This window comes from Nannospalax galili, unplaced genomic scaffold (genome assembly GCF_000622305.1).
Source record: "Nannospalax galili isolate Female #2095 unplaced genomic scaffold, S.galili_v1.0 scaffold381, whole genome shotgun sequence".
Classification (NCBI taxonomy): domain Eukaryota; kingdom Metazoa; phylum Chordata; class Mammalia; order Rodentia; family Spalacidae; genus Nannospalax; species Nannospalax galili.
In genome coordinates, this window is record NW_008347312.1 from 3,776,200 (window position 1) to 3,791,668 (window position 15,469).

Sequence of the window (15,469 nt, forward strand, 5' to 3'; positions counted from 1 at the left end):
AGGAAGAACAAGAGGAGGAGGGAGACCAGGAGGAAGAGAGGAGGGGGGAGGGAGGGAGGGAGGGAGGGAAAGGAATGTTAAAAAAGGAGCAAGTCCTACTCGCCCTTGTGTAGAACAGGGTAGGGCACTGCTACCTGCTCTCTTGGACCTATGGAGCTATGATAAGCACAAAGGTAAGTGAAGAAGCAATAAACCTCCCTGGCCTGGAGGTACATTTCAAAGGTTTGTCTGGTCACCACTTTCCAACTGCATGACCACACATAGGAATTTGGCTGCTCTGAGCGGCCCTCCCCCTCCTAAGGTCAAGAAATGAGACAATGGAGAAAGCGCACTCAGTTCAGAACCAGGCCCGTGCTGAGCCCTCTTTACTGAGTAGCTGGCATTGACACCACTGAAGCTTCTGCAAAGGACCTTGGGAGCATCACAGGGCACACAGAGCACGGGCCGTCATGCTAGACAGGGACCAAGCCCTGCTCCCCAGGGGTGACACTTACTTCAGGGGCATGGTAGGAGATACATTGGAAGATCCAGTCCATGGCAGGCGAGTACAGGGGGAGGTACGATGGGAGCTCCACACCCTGGGCCACCAGCTGGTTCTGGACAGTGTCCCCATGAATCTATAAGAGAGAAAAGACATCAGAAAAGAGGGAATTACAGTATACAGGCCAGGCTTGGAAGCATTTCCATGGTCCCAAGGCAACAGCCTGCTTTCTTAGTTGTGGTTAAAAAACAAAACCAAACCCACTGCAAGTTTCCCATGTCACCCACTTGAAGGTGCCACAGGACAGAAGCAACCTGAGGAAATGGAGCCAAGTATGGCCCACGACAGACACAAGTGTCACTTGTCATACATCTAGCAAGCAATAAGGATTCTCAGCTTAGAATGCCCACTGAGTTTTGAGAATTTGCTCTCCCATAACAGTTCAATGAACTGCTCTCATGGATTCTCCTACCTGTTTAAATGTAAGCAGGAAGTCAAAAAAATTCTTATTGAGGCTCTCTTTAAGGTGCGGGGCCACCTCCATCCCCACCTGCAACCAAACATAGAGGTCACCTTGACAGCCAAGAACCAATTGTAAGACATATACTATGGTGTTTTGGGGTTTTTTTGGACATAGGGTCTCATTATATAGTCCAGCCTGGATGAGAGTTCATGATTCCTGCCTTGCAAGTGCTGTGCTACCACATACAGCTATAACGCCATTTTTGTAAATGTAAGAGAGAGAGACAGAGATAGAGACAGAGAGGCTGGGAATATAGTTCAGTGATAGACTGTTTGCTGACCATGTATATGGCCCAAGGCCCTAAGTTCAATTCCCAGCACCATAACACACACACACATACACACACACATGCACGCATACAAGCATATATACAAAGAAGTCTACAAAACTGATTTTTATTCATTCTGCTCCCATTCTCCACTCAATAAACAAGTGCTGCTTTTATAAGAAAAACTACAGAAGCTATTTTTAATGAAAAAAGGACATTTGCAGTAATCATCTTCGCAATTTCCCAAAGGTAATGAATATATTTTTGAACAAATGACCCAAAGAACAAATCAATATAACACTACGAAGGAATGTGCTTTCAAGATGGTATAAACAATATTTTCTTCCTCTCAAAAGAAGATGATCAACACTCATGGATGTTCACTAGATGAAGCAAAAGCTTTCGGTGGGGACACGGAGTGGCTCAGTGATAGTACAAGTGCTTAGCACGCATACCGTCCTGGGTTCAACTCCCAGCACCCTCCTTAACCCCCAAAACATCAGGGTATGTAGGACAGTCAGCTTCTGTCACAACTGCTGCACTGCTGAAACCAATAGATTCATTCTTTGCTTGGTAATCATGGAAACACACACATATTTTTTTTCCTTTGGTTTTTTTGAGACAGGGTCTCCCTGTAGCCCCAGCTGGCCTAGAACTCACTTTGTAGACCAGGCTGGCCTTGAACTCAGAGATCTGCCTGCCTCTGCCTCCCAAGGGCTGGGATCAAAGGTGTGCACCACCACACCCACTTAGAAACACACCTTTTATATTTTTAATTACATGTATGTGTGGGTATATGCACATGAGAGCTGGTGTCTGTGGATCCCACTGGAACTGGAGTCACAGGTGGTTGTAATCTGCTCAGTGTGGGTGCTAGGAACTGAACCTGGGTCCTTCCTCTGCAAGAGCAGTAAGCACTCTTAATTAACAAGTCATCTCCCCAATCCCTTAAATATGCCTAATAAACTGGGTTGGATCCCTGAGAACTACATGGTGCAGGGAGAGAACTGACTCCTGAAAGATATCCTCTGAGGTCCACAGGTACACAGAGAGAGAGAGAGAGAGAGAGAGAGAGAAAGAGAGAGAGATTCATACAATAAATAAATGTAATTTAATTAAAAATGCCATGACACATTGGCTCCTGAGCTCAGTATTTAAAAAACAGATTGAGCCAGGCATGGTGGCGCACACCTTTAATCCCAGCACTCAGGAGGCAGAGGCAGGCAGATCCCTGTGAGTTCAAGGCCAGCCTGGTCTACATAGTGAGTTCCAGGCCAGCTGGGGCTACAGGGAAACCCTGTCTCAAAAAGACAAAAAAAAAACAAAAAAAAAACCACAGATTGAATTTTAAAGTACATAAGGTAGAAAAAAGATAGTGCTTTTTGTGTGTAAGGTACCTTTTCTTAAATTTCTAGCTAAGGAAAGTTGCTGATTTCAGAGAGCTGGAGAGGGAAGCCAAAGTGAAGGGATGAGACATGCAGGGGAGCACAAGCATTTAAAACAAAAGTGGCTAGAGATAGCACCTGGTCCTCTTGCACAGGGTTGGAATTCAGTTCCCAGAACCTGCATCAGGGAGCTCATAACTGCCACTAACTCCAGCTCTAGGGGATCTGAGACCCTCTTCTGGTCTTCACAGGCACTGTACTCACATGCATACTGAGACATACACACATACACAAATTTAAAAAATAAAAAATAAAACATGCCAAGCTCCTCAGCTGTGCCTCAATTCCAAACTGCTAACTACCCACAGACACAACTTCCTGAGGGAAGTTGCTATGTGGGCTCCTCCACTGGGAATGGAATTCTCCTCGTCACTTCCCACTCCCTGGAAGGCCCCATGGTTACCAATAATAATGCTGTTCTGATGGTGTCAAGCATCCTTTGTACAGAACTATGAGACTCACCAGATGGTTAAATTCTAAGAGCATCTCTAAGACTGAGTGGGGGGAAGGGACAGAAAAGGATGTTTCCAAGGACAACCACAGAGCTTACAGAAACAACAAACAACAAACGTCAGATCCAGCTCCACTGTGTTCTGAGTCTAGTGTCTTTCCTTCCACTTTATAATTACGCTAGGTGACAGAGAAGGCTGGCCCAGTAGACAAGTGGAGAGGAGCTGGAAGGGCCGGGCTAGAGGAGGAGCTAGGCACGCTCTTCCTGTGCCAACAGCTTCAGGTTCACCCACGCACTGCTTTGTTGTTTACTTCTTTTCATCAAGTCAAACTAGCACTTGGAAGAGGGCCTGGCTCTCAGCTGCTGCCCAGGGTAGCTTGGGGCCCTGCTTGGGGCTCCAGCTGCCTGTCTGGTCTGCCTGCTCTTCATTCCCTCTGCTTCTACATCAGCAAACTGGGTTGTCTTTAGGGATAATCCTTCCTAACCGTGAGGTTAGGTCCATGGAGCTGAGTTCCAAGAGTGGGCACATGCCCCAGGCCCAATCAGTTAAGCGTACTCCATGCCACAGCCAGAGTGGTGGGTTTAGGGATGGGAAATGACCCCAGGTAGTCTAGAGAATCAGCTCTGAAGACTAACAGGATCTACTAGGGAAAAAATGCCTTATAAGTAACTTTCCGACATAGTTGCTAAAGATGGTAGGATGGAAGCCAGAAGCTGCTGCGTTCTACCATATTTAAAAGTTCAAGTCCCAGAATAAAGCCAAAGGAAAACAAATTCCTGACATGCCCAATGCTGAGACCTAGTCAAGGCTATACCACTCTACATTCTTTAGACACAAAGGCTGGCTATACCAGCTATTTTTCTCAATACCCGAGAATCCAACTTTAAGGAAAAAGGAATTATTTTGGCTCTGTTTCAAAGGTCTTAGTCCATGGCCACTTGACCCCATGCACAAGGATGGAACATCATGGCAGTGATGTGAGATGATTCTCACATGATGGAAGGCAGGAGAAAGGAGTTGGGGAACAGGAAGGAACCAGGGTGAGATAACAGCTCCCAAACACTCCCAAACTCAATTGCCTGCTTCCTCCAGCAACGCCCCCAATACTGCCATCTGCATCCATCAGATTAATCCACGCATTAGGTCAGAGCCTAGATAATCTAATGGACTCTGGAAACACCCTCACAGACTCCCAAGACCTGTGCCTCAATAACCTCCTAGACATCTCTCAAACCAAATAAGTTGACAGTCAAGATTATCCATCACATAAGCCAATAAATAAATCCCTATGTGTGCTTCTAATAGTCTGAAGTAGGCCTTTGCCACTTGGAATGAAAGCATGCTTACTAATGCCCACTGTCTGTCTCTCTCTGGATTGAACCCAGGTCCTTATATCTGCTAGGCACTCTGTCAATGAGTTACATCTTCAACCCCTACCCCTTACTCTTTTTATGTCAAAACACTTAATAACTACTCAATCAGGATATTTGTTACAGCACCTGTACTTACAAAGATGATGTCGCTAACACAGTGAACTCCCAGTCTCTCTGGGCTGGATGGTCCTTGTCCTCAGCATCTCGTCCTCACTGCCGTGTTTTCAAATGGCATCTTGCCAGTCAAAGGTACCTTACATGGAACAGGCTTTACCTTTCTCTAGCTCATGTACCTTGCTTCAGATCTTAAAACAGGTTTGCAAGGAGCTGTGTTTCTTTTCTGATTTTTCTCTAACAAGTAAAATCATCTTCTTTAAACAGTGTGATCCTAAATCTTTATTATTCAACAGAGGTCGAGGCCAATGGACAGAATCTGCCATGATTAACAAGGCAAATCTGCAAACAAAGGCGGCCCTTACAGGAAGTGGTGTTTTGCATACAAGTAGGAAGAGGATGTTTTGAGCTCGGAATTCCTGGATGAAAAACCCAACCCCAAATTTCAAGCAAACAATGATGTTGCACTTTTAGCCTGTTACAAAAGAGGTGCAGGTATGTTTTAATGGAAGACTTTCTCTTCTCTTTTCCATATTAGGAATAGGCTTTAAAAAAAAAAATCATCCTTCCAGCTGGGCGTGGTGGCACACACGCCTTCAGTCTCAGAGGCAGGTGGATCTCTGTGAGTTCAAGGCCAGCCTGGTCTACATAGTGAGTTCCAGGCCAGCTGGGGCTATAGAGAGACCCTGTCTCAAAAAAAGAAAAGAAAAATCCTTCATGATGGATATCTGCTACTGAGTCTGAGGGAGTAACTGAGGTTCTGCTGATACTTGGCCGTTAAGCTTTCATCATTACAAGATGTGTGGAAGAAGCAAATTGAAGGTTCTTGATTTAAGAACAGGTATCACAGCTCCTGCTCTATTGTTGTTATGTCCTGGGATTCATCAGGGGCAACAAGCCCTTGTGCACAATGCTGATGAGGCATGTGCAGAAGGCCCTCCATTGGAGAGTCCTGTGAGAGTTAAAGGCCCTCTGCAGCTGAAGAAAACTGGCTTTCTCCCCTCCACAGGTTACATTCTTCATAAACCAAAAACCAACTGCCGTGAAAGCGCCAAGACACATTACTACAGAGAGAGGACACATGAGTGGGTCCCCGTCAGTTCTGGTCATTCTATCACAGCAGCTGAAGCCAGGCTACCCAGGCCCTGTGACCTGTGTCACCTGCCCAAGTCTTTACCAGCTCACATCAAACCATACTCTTTAATAGAAGACACAATTAAAAAAAAAAAAATTACAATCATGTACTTCAACACAAGGACAAGTGTGTCTCGAGCCAGAGAACAGGAGCCTAGGAGACGCCTTCCCAGCTAGAACTGAGAAACAATTAATTCAGAAAACCAGTTCACTTGGGTGAAGATGACCTTAAACATCCCCTAATTAAAACTGTGGTGAGTTGGTCTACTTTAAAATCAACTTTTATAAGAATCCTGCAGCTCTGCTCTCTGTGGAAGAGCTGTGTCCTATAATTAGCAGCTACTAAGGCAAACAGGCGGTAGGGAAGGAGAAGGCACAAAGAGACCAGGAGCAGCCATGTTTGCAAGCACAGCCTACCCGGCACAGGTAGGCTCTGGCGTACACGGATACGAGTGGGTCCCCGATCCCTCTGATCATGCAAGTCAGCCGGGGCAGGCACTCCGAAATCCCTCTGTGGGAGAAAAAGAGGCAGCGTTACACCCAGTGGGGACTCCCTACTGTCATTTTCACAGTAAAGCAAAACTTCTTAAACTTAGGGGAGAAAAACACAACTACCAAGAACAAATCAAAGTTTCGGTTTGCTGATATCGTGTAGAAAGTTTTTTCTCTTCAGCTAAGATTCACTAAATGATGCCTTTCACTTTTTACCCCCCATTTGAGGTCACACTTATTTTTACTAATTTATTTTTTTTGGTGCATTTGAGACAGGGTCTCACTATGTAGCCCAGACTGGTCTTGAACTCTCGACCCTCCTTCCTTAGCCTCCTGAGTGCTGGGATTAAAGGCAAGTGCTGCCACACGCAGCCCTACTTTACAAATTTTTAGTTTTATTCTCCACTGGCTTTCCATTAACTGGCAGCCCCTTGATCTTCTATATGGATCAGTCTTTGGCACTGGTTCAGTGTTGTCCTCCGGTCTCTTCCCACTACCTCAGGCTAGCAGCAGAGAGCCGCCACCACCACCATCAATGTGACTTATGATTCATTCCTCCTGCAATGTGGGACTTCCCCCTGCCTAAGATATGATCCTTGCCCAAACGGGGAGGCAAAATAATGGTTTCTTCAGGACTCATAAACCATTCCAGACACTCCTAGCTCTAAATCAATCTCAACAGTTCTCTGTGGATTGTCCCTGGCTGCTCTGAGTTGTTTGTGACAAAGCTGCCAGACATGGGCTCTACAGAACACTAATCAGGTTCCCTCAAGCTCTGCACACTGCTCTCAGACTAGGTCTGTGAGGAACCACAGCAGCACGTGGCCTCAGCTCCAGGGGCAAAGGCTTCTGCTTCCAACACCTTCACTATCATCTTTTCAAGGGCAGCAGCCAAAATACAGCGCAGGCAGGCCTGCCCGGGTGCCTCCCAGTGCTGTGCAAGCAGTTCAGGGTCCGCATGTGCTCTCCTTAGGCCCATGCTCAGCAGGGGACTGAGGCTCTGGTCTTAACAACTTACTGGCAATCACACAGCCAGGATCCCCACAATCAGATTCAAACACAGTGGAGCAGATCTCCTGGGAGCTTCTCAACCTCCCCAGTCCCCCGCCCCATCAGCTTGACTTTTTCTTCTGTTCACTATATAGCGATTAACATGCTATTTCTTCTTCATTAAGTTTCCACATGGATAAGTAAGAAAATACACAGCCAGTGATTACCATTAGATCCCATATTACACATTTGTGAATGATAGCTACTATGACACTGCTACAAGTATTTATATTCACACGTGAGTGTGACAAGCTTTGCAGAAACTCTAGTTCCAGAAACTCTACAAGACCCTTACGTTTTGGAGAGGAATCTGTTACACTTCAGGATGGATGCCTCTACGTAACTACAAAAGCATTCTGTTAAGGAAGACATGTTCCAGACAGCCTGTTCCCTATGGGCAAAGACTATTCCAGAAAAAATCTAGGCAAGTGATAGGTGTGAGAGGGGGCCACCACAGCCCTTGACAATGCAGAGAACTGAGTCAGCAGCTTGTGGTTTTGCTACAGTGTTCTCTAGCTTCATACTTATTTAAGTTTTGGAAAAATGCTACACATTGCTTCATGACTGCATGCTGAAATTTCAACTGGGTTTTAAGCATTCTAATCAAAGCCTTCTGAGGAAAGTAAGAGCTCCAGAAAGCTAAGATACACTGCGTGCAGGTCAATCTCTGCTCTTCACTATGGGTATCAGTGCTGAGACCTCGGCCAGCAACGTGACTTGGTGGGCAAAGCACCTGCTGCCAAGCCTAGTCACTTGACTTAGATCCCTGGAACACACATGGTAGGAGACTTGAGTCCTGTAAGCTGTCCTCTGACCGCCATATGTGCACTATGGCACCCTACCCCCTGCAATAAGTAAAAAAAAAATAAAAAATAAAAAAATTGGAAAAATACTTTTTTTTAAAAAAGGGGGAAAAAAGGGGGCAGGAAAGATGGCTCAGCAGTTAAGAACACTGGTTGTTCTTGCAGAAGACCCAGGTTTGAATCCCAGCACCCACATGGCAGCTAACAGCTGTCCGTAACTCCAGTTTCAGGGGATCCGACAGCCTCTTCTGTCCTCTGCGGGCACTGCATGACACGGGTGCACTTACCTACATGCAGGCAATACACGCATACACATAAAAATAATAAAATATTTTTTTTAAAAAAAGGGGACCTGCTATTTTTTTAAATTTCTGGAACCAGAGAAAACGCATTAAGAGGAGTTTTAATTGAGTTAACGTAGAAGTGTTCCTCAAAGAAATAAAAGCCTAATCCGTGCATGGTATTCAAAGAAACAAACAATTTGGAAAGAGCAAGATTCCAAGCTGGGGCCTCTCTGATATAACTAGTGACCACAACAGGACCAAATCTTCTACAGGAACTTCTAGGCAGCCTATCCCATAGCCTCTGTTGGCTACGCAGATAGGAAAAGGATACAATCTCGGAATGAGTTCCCGGATGGAAGCAATCTTGAAAAACCAATTCAGGCATGTTTCCTTGGCTGTGTCATTCACGTTCTCTGGAGAAAAGTGATCTGCAATGCAGAGAGTCCATGGTAGCCCTAAGTTCCAGCACTGTGCAATGTTATACCACCATTAGCCCACTTACCCACAAAGCAGCCCTCCACCCATCTCCAGACTTGGACGCACAGAGAAATTTAGTGGACACACAGCACGCGAACATTGGAGAGGAACTGTACAGGCCCAGTGGCCTGGCTGCATGGTCTGCATTTTTAGTCACCACCTGTGCTGAATCCAGAGGTCCTTGGTGTACACAGCAGCCACTGCGACAAAAGCTAAAGAATCACGGATACTTTTAACACCTGATCTCGTAGCAGGAAATGTGAATGATGCTTTTACCCTAAACATCATATGGGTCAGACCTGAAGGTAAATCAAGGCCTGGGTGTGGGAAACCAGCAGAGCCAAGCTGCCGGCTCGATACAGTTCCGACACGTCAGTCTCCTTTGATCAGCTTATTCCAGCATCATCCTCTTTAATAATAGAACTCTGTTTTCTCTGCTGGGCACTGGGCCATTCTTGCAGCCAGGTATGGTCATATGACTAAGTTTGGCTCCCAAAATATAATCAAAAGTGCAGTTTCTGGGAAACAACTTTAAGGGACTGGGCTTGACCCCCCTTATTCCCACATGCCTACTGCCAGCTGACTGGAACACACACAGCAGCTGGGACCTCTGTAGCCTGATCCCAGAAAATATTAAGGCAGTAGCAGTCAGGATCCTTGGCACCATGCACCTGCCCACCAGTCTTTATATTCTTCAGTGGTACTCTGAATTTTCTGGCCTGGCATCTAACCATAGCCTTGATAAACATGCTTTGCTATCAACAACAAAAATTTACAACTCACTGTTCTGGACTTAATATACATTTTCATAAGGAATGGAAGCATGAGAAAATCAAAGAAAATACCAGTTGGTAGAGTGCTTGATGTGCCAACATAAGAACCTGAGTCCTGCCAGGTGTGGCAGCATGCACCTTTAATCCCAGCCCTCAGGAGACAGAGGCAGGTGGATCTCTGCGCGATCAGGCCACCCTGGTTCACACGTGACTTCCAGGTGGGCTGTGACTAGGGAGACCCTGTCAAAAAACAACCAACGAAAAGACAAAAAAAGAACCTGAGTCCTGGCCAGCCTTTAATCCCAGCACTGGGAGGCAGAGGCGGACGGATCTCTGTGAGTTCAAGGCCAACCTGATCTACATAGTGAGTTCCAGGCTAGCTGGAACTACAGAGAGACTCTGTCTCAAAAAGAAGACAAAAATAAAAAGAAGAGAACCAGAGTCCAATCCCCAGCACCCACATAGTGGTGCATGCTTGTAATCCTAGCACTGGGAAGGCAGAGACAGGAGGAGGCCCAGCCAGGCTCAATGGCCAGCCAGTTTAGCCTACTCAGTGAGTTCCAAACCGGGGAGACACCGTGTCTCAAAAACAAGGTGGACGGCGCCTGAGGAACAACACCCAAGGTTGTCCTCTGGGTCTCCATGGAGATATGTACATATGGGCACCTGCACATACATGAATAGCATGTGTACGCACACACACACACATACACAAGTAAATTAGAAATCTTTTAAAGACTGGAGCCTGACGCCATCACTGGTGTGCTTTACATTTTTAGGATTCAATTAAGACAGAAGGGCTAATGTCGTCAGAACTAACTCTCAGCTCATTGGTTCTCATCCTGCTCTGCAGTGAGTCACTTTTCAGCCCCAATTCTGCCATTGGTGGCATGTGACCACTTTCCCTTTCCCATACGTAATAAAGTAATTGCTTGTTTTAAAAGGCACGATAAGGGATATCCTTAAACTCATGTGTCAATGTACTTATGGAAGAGGGCGTGAGGTTCAGTTCCCTTCATGTGACCGAATCTGTTTGCAGTCCAAATGCAAAAGAGCTGCCCAGAGTTATCATAAAATCTCCTGCTTCCCAGGTGAAGGAGCCGGGGCTTGAGGAAAGGTGGAAAAATCCATGCTTCTAGTAGCGTCATTAAGAGAGCTGGACACTCTGGGCAGAGTGGTACACATCTATAATCCCAGCACTCGGAATCATAAGTTCAAGGCTACATAAAAAGATCTGCTCCAGAATGAAAAAGCTGAACTCGCAAGTTGCCCTGTATATGCCTCATGCACACTGACTATAAACTACAGGTCAATCTCATGCAGTGCACAGACTTCAGGCTTTCCTTCTAGCTCAAGAGAATTAAGAAAAGGACTCTTATGAAGGACTTTAACATGAATAGCAAACTAAACAATACACTCCTTTACTTTATTTGCTCAATAGAGAGCCTTTAAAAGCCACCTAAAGATAGTGTTTAAGCTTTAGGAAGATAGCAGTGCATTAGGCAGGCCTTGTCCTCAGGAAGTTTACAAATAACAAACAGGAAGCAATAATTAGGTAAAACCATAAGATACCAGTTAATGGCAATTAGAATGACCAAAGATAGAAAACTAGGCACTGGAATGGATGGTGGCTTGGGGGGAGCAGGGCAGGGAGGATTAGATAAGATGATGAGAAAAGTTCCTGCACAGAAAAGTTCCTGAGTTGGTCCATGCTTAGATGTAGAGGAAATGCATTATAGAAAGAGGAAACAGTTAAGTGTCCTTGGCATGGTCAAAGACCAGATAGCAAGCCAAGGCAAGGATCAGAAGGCAGCATGTCTCCCAGACAGGGCATGCAACGGAAACCCCACTGAAGCCTGAGCACAGGAAAGGCAGACATGATCTATACTCTCTATACTCTAGCACTGGAGGTACTATACAGAGAAGCAATTCAGGATTTGAAAATTAATCCCTTTCATATAAACCTGAACTTTCGTGAAAGTTTTAGGAAAAAGGAAGAGACCAATGATGAATTCTCTTTCACTGATCCTAGCGTGGCCCAAGTCAGCCCTGGGGACAACCTCAAGATAGAGTTACTCAGTCAATGAGGCAGGAACCACAATACAACAAACTCGGGCTGTCTTGGAGCAAAGTGATTTAATCAGGGCACACAGCCTCTTTATATTCATGCTGGATTAAGAAATGGGGTCAGGAAGATGGCTCATTAAAGGTGCTTGGACCAAACCTAATGACCTGAGTTCAATCACCAGGACCCACACAGTAGAAGGAGCAAACTGTCTCCCACAAATAGTCCTGTGACCTCTATACGCATGCTGGCAGGTGTATATGAAAAAATAATAAAAAAGAAAGCAATGTTAGGTGTGGGATGACAACACATAGTAACCTGCACTTACCCTTTTTTTTTAAGGCAGCCTCTCTCTCACTCTCACTATGTAGCTCAGGCTAGCCTGGAAAGTAATTCTCCTGCCTTAACCTCCTGAGTACTGGAATTACATGTTTGTGCCACCAGGGGTGGCCTATGTATACTTTGCATAACCCCAAATGACAATGGCATCTGTCTGAACTCATAAGAGCTAACCATAGCTAAAAATTCTGAAGGCAAAGAGCTCAGGGATGAACTTCTCTGGTTGGAACTTGATCTGAACAGAAAGAATGAATCCAAATGTCACCAGGTTCCCTCCTACAGAATTTCTTCAGGCAGAACTCTGTGGAGCAGACTTCAAATTGTTTTTCTGATTTTGGTTAAGAGTCATCCCCAGATCACTGGCAACTCTGGGCAAAGTCTATCCTTCCGCTTTTGGGTTCTGAGGCCCAGAGAAGAATATGCAAGTAAAGATTTTAAGGGAAAGATAAAAATAATGGCCAAATCAATTGCAAGAAAACAAAAACTTAGGTTAGCTTAGGCAACACAGCAAGACATGGCCCAAAACAAAACAAAAAAACAACAACACAAAGCCCCATAAAACCCTCATCTGTACCTTTCTAAGTTAAAAAAGTTATTCAGGAAGGGAAGAATTTTATGATAAAAGTGCTAACTAATAAATTTAGCTAAAAGAACATCCTTTAATGTTTGTAGGAGTTAGTTATTACTAATTTTTCCTTATTTGGCCCTAAAACGTTTGGGAATATGGGAAATTATTGCAAATGTCATGGGGGTCAGGAAAATAAACTTGTTTATTTTGAGACAAAGTCTTGATACGTAGCCCAGGCTGGTCTTTAACCTGACTCCTGTTTCGGCCTGAAGTGCTGGGATTATAGGTATGTACCACCCAGCTTAAAGGTTTTTAAGTGATTAAGTATGCCAAAATTGGAAGAAGCAGGGACTGAGAGGTTATCTAATCCCAAGTCGGCAGCCCTAAACACAGGGGCACACAAGCACCACCAAATGGACTCCGTGCCTTATACATACACATATATGTATATTTATAGATGTATGTATATTTAACAATAATAATCAAAGAAGAGGATAAGAAATGGGGGGGGCATGGGAAGAGGGGGAGGGATGGAAGTAAATATTCATGTGTGAAACTCAAAAATAAAAATATTAAATTAAAAAGGGGGGGGTTAAGCAGATGTATTGTCTCACACCTGCGATCACAGTGCTTGGGAAAGGGAACAGGAAGATCAGAAGTTCAAGGTCATCCCCAGTTAGAGGGGCTTTGAGGTCAGCTACATGAGATCCTGTCTAAAATAAAAACACAACAATAAAAAAATAAAAATTTTTTTCAAAGATTGATTTTCTTTTTAATCATGTGTATGTGTATGTATGTGTGTGTGTTTGCAGAGGGGAGCTATATGCACATGCATATGGGTGCCCACACAGGGCAGAAGAGGGTATTGGATCCCCTGGAGCTAGAATTACAGACAGCTGTGAGCTGCTGGATGGATGTGGATGCTGGGAAGGACACTCAGCAAGAGCAGAGTGCATTTGACTGCTAAGCCATCTCCCCGGACCCCCCAAAAGGATTTTAGAATGTTGCTAGGAGGGTGTACCTCAGTGGTGGAGATCTTGCTTTGTAGGCACCAGGCTCTAGTCTCAATCCTCACTCCCCCACCCCCAAATCATCATTGTTATTAAAGGAAATACCTTGAGTTTAATTCCAGCATCTGGCTGAGGTTTGCTGCTGCTGTGTAACACAGGGAAGTACCAGTCAGGTGTACACTCATTAAACGAATTTGGGTTTCCCAGACCCATGGCCAGCAAAGACAATTTTCCCATGGGGCTAGCCTCTGCTCACTTTTCCAGGCTCCTAATTTTACTACATTAAGAACACAGGAGTCACTAAAAACTTCACCACAGAGAGGGGTGTATGGAGGCTTGAGAACAGCACCAGTCAGAGAAGAAACGGCAAACAGGTGCAATATATTCTAACCCAAATCCTCCAGAGTACCATTTCAACACGTGATCAGTTTACACAGTTATTAGTAGGTTACATTACCTTGGATTTGTATGCAGTCTTTGTAATCCAGCATCTTTTTTCTTTCTTCTGATTGTAGTGCTGGCAATGGGATCTTGCCTTGCTCATGCTAGGCCAAGTGCCCTACCACCGAGAGACATCCCTAGCCTTTCCTTGGTTTTTTGAGACAAAGGTTCACTATGTAGCTTAGGCTAACTTTGAACACACAATCCTTCTCCCTCAACCTCCTGAGTTCTGGAATTCCAGGCATGTACCACCACACCAATCCATCCAGTGTCATTTTAAAAAAAATATTTATTATTATTTTTTTTATTTTATCTGTATGAGTGTATTGCCTGCATGTATGTGAGAGCACCGTGTCCTGCAATGCTGCGGAGGTCAGAAGAGGGCTTCAGATTCCCCTGGAACTGAAGTTAAGGACGGTTCGCAGCTGCCATGTGGGTGCTGGGAATCGAACCCGGGTCCTCTGCAAGAGCAGTCAATGCTCTTTACCGCTGAATCATCTCTCCAGTCCTTCATTTCTGCTTTATAAATTTGGGGTTGGAGATACAGCTGAGTGTTTGACCACCTGCCTAGCAAGCATGAGTTCCCAGATTCTATCCCCAATACCACAAGCATAAATGAATAAAAATAAAAACTACCAATTGTTATGTTGTAAGGTAATGTGATCAATTTTGGTAAAAGTAACATGGACAGTTTAAAACAAGAAGGAAAGCTCTATGTTAATAATAGTTCAAGTTATTTATAATCTCATTCAATTTTAAAACCTTATGTAATGGTTCGTAGCCGCCATGTGGGTGCTGGGAATTGAACCCGGGTCCTCTGCAAGAGCAGTCAGTGCTCCTAACCACTAAGCCATCTCTCCAGCTCCCCAGTGTCATTTTTTTACACTCAAAATGCATCTCGGTTTGCCAGTCACATCTCAAGCACTCAAAAGCCACATGTAGTTGGTGGCCACTGGACCAGACAGTACAGGTACTGTGCTGAGAGCCAGGTGTTCACCAGTTGCAGGCAGGGCCTTGGGCATGTGCCTGACTCTGTTGCACTGGGCTAGCCCTTCTACAATGAAGTCAGATAGTCCCTAAGGGCTCATATGTATCTAAAGGCATGCATAGTCTGTCTCTTTCTGAGAAATATATACATTAAAGACTTTGAGGAAGATGGATGAATAAATAGATAGGTTGATGCATGGTAAACAGTGGGTAGATAGAAGGGTCACTGGATGGATGGAGGATAGATGAGTGGATGGATGGGAGATGGGTTGAGTGGATGAGTGGGGGATGGGAAGGGAGATAAAAGGATGATAGCTGGACAGATGGGAGGGAAGGAGGAGTAGGGAGAAAAAAGAGAGGAAAGAGATGACAGGGAGGGAGGGAGGGAGG

General features: G+C 44.9%; 1 protein-coding gene across 5 annotated transcripts in view; it reads right to left on the reverse strand.

The window, feature by feature from the left end:
* The window catches only part of Vps35l (VPS35 endosomal protein sorting factor like), a 126,849-nt gene that overhangs the window by 86,923 nt on the left and 24,457 nt on the right, over window positions 1-15,469 (reverse strand). For all 5 annotated transcript variants that reach the window (XR_003851233.1, XM_008843876.2, XM_029568689.1 and 2 more), the window contains exons 10-14: window positions 8,751-8,847; window positions 7,628-7,675; window positions 6,208-6,301; window positions 954-1,031; window positions 495-617 (exon numbers count right to left, since the gene is read on the reverse strand). Coding sequence is in view for 4 of the 5 variants with exons in the window: in XM_008843876.2 (XP_008842098.1) it covers window positions 495-617; window positions 954-1,031; window positions 6,208-6,301; window positions 7,628-7,675; window positions 8,751-8,847 (440 nt within the window). In the remaining variant the exon portion in view is untranslated. The remainder of the gene's footprint in view (window positions 1-494; window positions 618-953; window positions 1,032-6,207; window positions 6,302-7,627; window positions 7,676-8,750; window positions 8,848-15,469) is intronic.